The sequence below is a fragment of the Lactuca sativa genome, chromosome 6 (genome assembly GCF_002870075.4).
Source record: "Lactuca sativa cultivar Salinas chromosome 6, Lsat_Salinas_v11, whole genome shotgun sequence".
Lineage (NCBI taxonomy): Eukaryota > Viridiplantae > Streptophyta > Magnoliopsida > Asterales > Asteraceae > Lactuca > Lactuca sativa.
Window position 1 is genome coordinate 85,521,866 of NC_056628.2, and position 8,420 is coordinate 85,530,285.

Consider the following 8,420-nt stretch of genomic DNA (forward strand, 5'->3'; position numbering starts at 1 on the left):
ATCAAGAATTGATGTATGGAATGGTGGTGGTGGTGGTGTTGTACGACACCGACGATAGCTAGGGAAGAATACAGATTACAGATTCGAGAATGGAATAAGGAAAGCTGGAAAGGTAAACATAAAGGGCTTATGGGGTGGGGGTGGTTTATTTAATTATTTACAGGGGCGGTTTTAGTAGGTGTCCCGGTGTGGCACTGACAACACTTATTTTTTCTGTCCGCAATGGAAATTTTTCCAATTTTTCAATTTTTTTTACCTACTTTCCTGCATCGGCAACACCTATTTCAACCTCAACAACACATATTATGTATTCGTGCGTCCGTCCCTGACTATTTAATATATTTAATAATTAAAATAATTATACAAGAAATCGAAAAATATTATTTAAAGTAAAATGGTCATTTCAACAACCAAATTCAAAACAAAAACAGATACAAGAAAAATCCGAATTAAAAAAATGTTAGAAACCAAAAGTAGAGATTAATCCAAACCACACAGACCATGTAATCTACCCCAAAAAAAATTAAAAATAAAATAAAAAGTCTCCGGACCGGTCGTAAGAAAAAATGAATTTGTATTCTATGGCACTGACGTCGTCAGTGACTTCATAATCTTTCCCTTTCTTCTACATTGCGAGAATCACACCAAGCTTTCTGCTTCAGTGCTTTGCAACCTTTTAACCTTCAGTATAGTATTTAAAACTAATTAGGGTTTAAGAAAACTGAGATCAACAGACAATAATGGCGACGGTGATTCCAAAAGTGAAATTAGGTTCACAAGGTTTAGTTGTTTCACAACAGGGATTAGGATGTATGGGTATGTCAGGTAACTACGGACTCCCAAAACCCGAAGCCGATATGATCAAGCTCATCCACCACGCCATTGACTCCGGTGTCACCTTCCTTGACACCTCCGACGTCTACGGTCCACACACCAACGAAATCCTCGTCGGCAAGGTAAGTAACGAAATTCCCGATTGATCGATCAAAATTGTTACCTACAGTTTTAGTCTTTGTCTTAATTTCGAGGTCTTAATTTCGAGGTGTGTGATGTTGTTCAGGCTTTGAAAGAAGGAGGACTAAGAGAGAAAGTTCAAATTGCTACCAAATTTGCAATCCGGCATGTCGATGGAAAGATGGACGTGTGTGGTGATCCGGCTTATGTCCGATCAGCTTGTGAAGCTAGCTTGAAGAGACTTGATATTGATTGTATTGATCTCTACTATGTCCACCGAATTGATATTCGTGTCCCAATCGAAGTCACGGTTTGTCTCTCTTCCATTTCTCTGTGTTCGAATTTGGGTAAAATAAAACCCATATCAAGTTCGAGCTTTTATTAACACTATCTGTATGTGATAAACTGGAATAAAAAGATGGGAGAGCTGAAGAAACTAGTAGAGGAAGGAAAAGTGAAGTATGTAGGATTATCAGAAGCATCGGCTTCAACAATTAGAAGGGCTCATGCTGTTCATCCATTAACAGCTGTACAGAATGAATGGTCTATTTGGTCAAGAGATTTGGAGGAGGATATTGTTCCTACTTGCAGGTAATCTTTATATGGTTTTCATGTTCTTTTATGATAATCTGAGTTTCATTGCTTGTTGAATGATGATGATCAGTGTGGTTTGTTTTACAGAGAACTTGGCATTGGGATTGTTCCTTATAGTCCTATTGGAAGAGGATTCTTGGCTGTTGGTCCTAAATTGGCTGAAAACTTGACAGATGGAGACTTCAGAAAGGTACACATGTGCATATAAGGGAAATCTCTGATATAGTCCCAATATTTTGGATCAATTTACGGTTTAATCCGAACTTTTATTTTTCTAATAGAAAAGTTCTGATTATTTTATATTTTTCCCAAATTAACAAAACTGTTAATATTTTTTCAACAGAAAATGACAGATTATTGTATAAAATTAGATAATCATGACTAGTCTGTTCAAAAAATAAATATTAGGATTAAACCATAAACTGACCCAAAATATTTAAACTTTATTGGGGATTTCCCTTATTTTCATAGTAAAGTTAAACTATTGAAAAAAATGTTGTAGAGTCATCCAAGGTTTCAAAATGCGGAGCAAAATAAGAGTGTTTTTGAGCGAGTGAATGAGATAGCAACAAGGAAAGGATGCACCCCTGCACAGCTGGCACTGGCGTGGGTGCATCACCAAGGAAGCGATGTGGTTCCAATACCTGGAACCACAAAGATTGAAAACTTCAACCAAAACATTGGAGCTTTGTCTGTAAAACTAACGCCAGAGGAGATGGCAGAACTTGAATTGATTGCTTCGAGTGACATGGTTAAGGGAGAAAGGCATGCGTTCATGCAATTGACATGGATAAATTCGGAGACACCTCCTTTGTCTTCTTGGAAAGGTAATTGAGTAGTTCTATTAGAAAATATGTTGGACAATAAAGTGGGTTGGAGACTCTTTCCACTATTGATGTTGAACGAAAAACTAGTGTTTTACTTAAATGTTTAGTTGCTTATAAATGAATTAATGTATTTGCGAATTTTGTAGTTCAAGGTGATGTATTTTGTATCGGGATTGAACGTATTGTATAATATATATATGGCATACTTTCCTTTTATTTTTGTAATATTGTTTGTATCGGTATTTATTATATTAGGACAAGGGGTGTTTGGCTTAGCTTTTGAGAAGGCAAAAGTCATTTTAGGAAAAATTGCAAAAAGTCAGGTTTACCTGACTTTTCCAAAAAACCCATTTTCCTTATATCAAAAAGTAGTTTTTATGTTTTTACCAAACATCTTTAAACTTTTTATCTTTTCCTAAAAGCTAAAAGATTTTTAAAAGATAAAACAAACACCCCCAAGTCTTTTCGTTTAGATAGAAGCTATAAAAACACTTTCTCGAGGGAATTTTTAACATAGCATGTAAATTTATAAGATTTTGGTACAAGCTTTTTCAATTATTTTGATTTTCAACCAATTGTAATATAGTCAACTTATTAAAAAAAAAACAATAAAATAATATAAATACAAGGTGGTAGGCAGAACTGGCAATTTCAGATACGAATCTATGAGAGACACGACACGATACGAATACACGATACGAATACATTTTAAAAATTGAAATAAAGCTTATTTATCATCATGTAATCGTTCCGTGTCAAATTCGTGGCTGACACGTTTTCATGACACGAATTGTCATAAATAAATTAATGAAAACACTCTAATTGCAAGAACGTCGTAAGGAGTTTGAACTTGAATTGTTGGTTCAAAATAGGATAATTTTTTTGGTTTTGGTCATTCTAAAACTTGATCTTTTGTGAATTTGGTTCACTCACTATTATATCCTTTATATTCTTTTTGTATGTTTTTTTTTTTTTCATTTTTTATATCTATTTTTAATTTCTTTTAATAACAATAACTTTATATTTTTTGGATTGACCTCTTTCTCACAATTGCCTGTTGCTAGCCATACATATCAGTCGCCTATCAAACCCCCGTCAGCCACCTATGTCGAGCTCATTGGAACTTTCAATCCGTCCATTCAGAGTCACTGATGCCGATGATTTCTTCTCATTGGCTAGAGACGATAGAGTAACACAATATCTCCGATGGAACACCATGAAGGATAGAGAGGAAGCTCTCAAATACCTAAAGGAAGTCGTTATACCGCATCCATGGCGACGATCCATCTGTTTTGACGATAAATCAATCGGATACATCTCCGTCAAGCCAGAATCAGGCGTAGATCGTCATAGAGCTCATATTTCATATGCAATTGGTGTCGATTTCTGGGGACGAGGGATAACTACGGCGGCAATGAAGATGGCGATCCCTATGGTGTTTCAGGAGATGTCGTATGTGGTGAGGATTGAAGCTCTTGTTAAAGATGAAAACAAAGCATCACAGAACGTATTGGGGAAATTAGGGTTTAAAAAGGAAGGTTATTTGAGGAAATATGGATTTAACAAAGGGGAAATTAGAGATATGATCATGTATAGTTTGTTGTCAGCTGATTTATCAGATCAAATTTGTTAGTGATTGAATATTAGGTTAGTTCAGGGAATTATTTAGCTTTAGTTTATGCAAGTTAATCACAAAAATATCAAAATAAGTGGTTATTAAGAAAGAAAAAGAACACAAGTATCGATTGTGTGTATTGAATATGAACCTGCAAGTTTTAAAGGGAGATTGTGTGTATTGAATAAGAACACAAGTATCGATTGTGTGTATTGAATATCGATTGTGTGTATTGAATATCGATTGTGTGTATTGAATATGAACCTTAAGTCAACAATGAATCCCAACATAAGGAAAGTATAAGTAGGTGGCATTTAAAAGGGAGAGAGATTTCTTCATTTTGTTGCCATTACCGAATCTCGACTTGAAATTACCAAACCCCACTTACGACATGACGATTTGAGAAGTAGACAATGTGATTGCTCTGTTGCGATTGCTCTTGTTAACCATTCCGACTTAGGGCCTATTTGGCCTAAATTTTTAACAGAATTGAATTTGTACGAGGGTTTGAAATTTTAAGAGTTGAATGTTTAATGTTTGGTTAGAATTGAATTTGTACGAGGGTTTGAAATTTTAAGAGTTGAATGTTTAATGTTTGGTTGGGACCTCTAAATTGTTGTGTTGAATTATTAAAATGACTATTTTACCTTCTGTTTTATTTTTTATTGAATTCAACTGTTTGTTTAGAAAATAACCTAATAAATTTCTTAAATAAGTATAAAAAAATATAAACACCATATAAAATCAAATTTTAGTATAAATCAAAATTAAACACAAATCCAAATCAAACATAAATCTTTTTAAATCCACAAAATCATACTAAAATCCAAATAAAATCCTACAAATTTAATTTGAACCCAATTGATTCGCAATTTGGTCACGCATGTATTCATTGCCTTGTGAACTCCATTCCATATCTTGTACGTTTTGGCCATCATTCTCTCCCCCTTGTGCTTGAGCATTGTTCTCCTCGAACACCATAAATAACTCATCATGAATATTACATTTTCTTATGAAATTATGGACTGCAAAACAAGCAACGACTATATCTCTTTGCACTGAAAAAGGAAAAGGAGTCATTTGCTTTAGGATTGGGAATCTCGCCTTCAAAACACTATAAGCACGTTCAGTAACATTTATGAGTTGCGCATGTGCATGATTGAAATTTTCTTCTTTAGTTAACGCATGTCGCCGCCGATAATCGGATAACCAATACCTTGTGTTGCGGTAAGGAGTCATGAATTCACGAGTGTTGGTGTATGCAACATCACAAAGGTAATATATCTGTACACATAAGTGAAGCAAATATTGTATATAGAAATTTAAAATCATATTTTAGAATAAATTTAAAAAGAATTACAAACCCGGAGGAGGGAATGGAAAGCCTGAAGTCGGGTTAAATGCAACTTCTTTCAAAACTCGTGACAGGCCATACGAATGTGAATATCATATCAAAATCACAAATTCCTAAAACATTTTGAAAGCATTCACCTTTCCTATTCCCCTGTAACGAGTTTGTTGATCAGCAGACACGACTGCATGTATAAGAGTTCCATCTAACGCACCTATTGCTCCAGAAAATATTTCTTTTAGTCTACGATGTCTCTCTGAGGAATTCACGGTTGCATTAGAATTCGTTGGCACAATAACTTATTTTGCAAAAATCATCGTTGCATTTAGCACCTCATGAAAGCATCTATGAATAGTTTATGTGGAGTGTTGAAACCTTTGTTTGATAATCCTGAACCATTTATTGTGTGCTATAATTGTCAAGAACATAGCCATCTTTTCTTCAACGCTTATATGCCTACTACTTTGCAACCAATTGTTTCGTCTAAAATGATTGCATAAAAGTACATACGTGTAGTGTTGATTGAATCGAGTTTGAATATGAAATCATAGTTTTGAAAAGATTTAGAACACAAAATCTAAATATAATCTGGTTGGATCAATATATTGTTTTTCAGATAATACAAGAGGTTATTCAGTACAATGATTTTGCAAAAGTTCTTAACCTCTAAGACATGTATTCATCCCATATTTATAGGGATAAAGAAAGCAAACAAAAGAAATAAGGGACTCGACATTACAATTTCGAAACATAAATGCCCTTATAATAAACTTTACAAACAAACTTTCGACACTCTGAAAGACCTAAACATATTCGACATCTCACAAAAACATTCGACCCCAACATTCTCCCCCTTTGTGAGAAATGTAAGTCAATAGCATATGTCCTGCTTGATGAATCACTCTTTTGATTTCAGAATACCAGTTCATAATCTTCTTGATCTTAGTCTTTTCACCTTCGTTGTTCTCCTTACAACTATTCATACGAACATTTAAATTCGTATGATGAGCAGTTGTATATCTTTCTACATCACAGGCTTAGAACAAGAACTTCATGTTGTTTCCTTTCTTGTTTCTCCCAACAAAAAACTATTCCCAGAGGCTTCAATCAAATTTCACCATCAACAAAAGGCTTCAAGTCTGCTTTGCTCTTTAAAATTGAGGTACTGTAATTTCATTCCCAATTGCTAAAGTTAACTCAACATCAGCCAATGTTAGATTTTCATAGTAGTTATCTATGAATAACTTGATGTGAGCAAATCCAATCAAGAAATCTTCTTTTCTTGTTAGTTGAAGCATCATAAAGTTAGTACCCTTCAAGATTCTAGCAACACAAATTAAGTCATGAAGGTTCATCAAGGGAAAGTCCGCAACTGAAAAATCGAATGCCACATTATTTGCTCTAACAGCATGAAACCGATAATTTTGCAATAATCCTTCAAATAACACACCCTTGGAGATATTGAGAATTCGAAACTTCATTATTTTAAATTCTTCTTTATCAAACTTATCATCAATTTAATATTGGGAAGATACGAACATCATCTTGTCGATCGGAAAATCCAACTGATTAAAATCAGTGTTCTCAGTGGCAAAACTCTTCTTTGGTATTTTCTCAAAATCGTACCTTTCTTTAGTAACAATTGTTGCTTCAATATACTCATAGCAGTAGTGTTTCATAGGATCTCCTTTTCCATACCAGGAGGATCGTTTACTCTTTGACGAAGAATGCTCCGAATTTGTCTTTGTTTCTCAATCTCTGCTTCAATTTCAGCTTTCTTCTCTTCCTTTGTAAGCTCAATGCTTATGCCTTTTCCCTTGTTTTTATCAGCTTCTGAGGTTTTTGGTGGATGAGGTTTCGAAGATGAACTTGAAGCTCCACCAGCAAATCCAATTACAATACCCTTAGTTATTGGTTTTGTTGTTGTTGTTGATGTTGTTATCGTGGATGTTTTTGGTAACGAAGTTGGAATTTGAGTAGTCAAAATCTTTCCAACTACTTTCGCATCATTATCAGTTTTACTAGAACCACTAAATCCTGTAACATATTTCGAACTTACCCCAATGCCAACACCAAATACCTTTTCCCCCTTGCACCCCTGTGCGAACAGGCAGAGCATCCATTGGCATAAGATTGATAAATTTAGCGAGTGGGGCCAATTCTTTTTGAATGTTGGGCTAACTACACGAAACTTTTGATTCTAAAAGTCTTGAGTAAGTAGAGATGATGAAGAAGATCCAGATTTCGAAACTATATCTTTCAACTCCACCATCAGTTTATCAACTTTCGCGAAACCCTGAACATCAACCTCAACTTTTCTGATCAACCTTAGGCAACATAGAATTATAGAATTTGACAACTTTAGTTTCTGCGTCAGCAACTATATCAACCTTATAATGAAGGGTAGAATAATTATGATCTAAGGCTGCAATCTCCTTCGTCATCTCTTCATGTAACTCTTCAATCTTCAAATTCACATTTTCCCAAACTGTCTTAACATCCCGAACATACAGAATATGCCTTTCGCATGAAACTACTTTCAAATCTTTGAGAGCATCATTAAAAGTGGAAGATTAAGACTTATAAGCGATTCTCATTATTTCGATCTAGCTTCTCCAATTCATGCCTTAACCGAAGCTCTTGAGACTTTAACATTACATCGACTTCAATACCAAACACATAGTTTCGACCCCTGCATTGGCTTGAAGTTGTAACAACGAATTGAGTTTCCTGTTGAGAATCTTAAATTGCTTCCCAGACGTCAGCATATGATTCAAAATATTTTTCTCTTCTGGATCAAACTCGAGATCAGCAAAAGTGCCCATAAACTCACCATCTTCAATGGTGTCATCATCATTAACTGTTCTCGGGCCTTCAATGTATTAAGATGGAAATAGATAAGTAATGGGTTGTTGAAGAATTTGATCAAAAGTTGGAGAATGAGTAGTTTGTGGTAAAGCGGTTGATACAGTAGAAACAAATGGTGGTAAAGAGTTGTTGGGTGAAAGTGTGGATGTGTCGAAAGTAGAAGAGATAACAATCGAAGGATTACCTTGAGCTTCATTATTCAGTACTGCTT

At 34.8% G+C, this 8,420-nt stretch overlaps 2 protein-coding genes across 2 annotated transcripts; both read left to right on the forward strand.

The window, feature by feature from the left end:
- The first annotated feature begins 605 nt into the window (after positions 1–605).
- Positions 606–2,591, forward strand: LOC111886169 (probable aldo-keto reductase 2). The gene is made up of 5 exons (XM_023882433.3): positions 606–956; positions 1,061–1,264; positions 1,373–1,545; positions 1,636–1,738; positions 2,051–2,591. The coding sequence occupies exons 1-5, from the start codon at positions 741–743 to the stop codon at positions 2,381–2,383; spliced, it is 1,029 nt and encodes a 342-aa protein (XP_023738201.1). The 5' UTR covers positions 606–740; the 3' UTR covers positions 2,384–2,591.
- A 763-nt stretch (positions 2,592–3,354) lies between these two features.
- On the forward strand, positions 3,355–4,159 carry LOC111886335 (uncharacterized). The gene has a single exon (XM_023882599.3). It carries the CDS (start codon positions 3,481–3,483, stop codon positions 4,006–4,008), a length of 528 nt encoding a protein of 175 aa, XP_023738367.1. The 5' UTR covers positions 3,355–3,480; the 3' UTR covers positions 4,009–4,159.
- Positions 4,160–8,420: the final 4,261 nt, after the last annotated feature.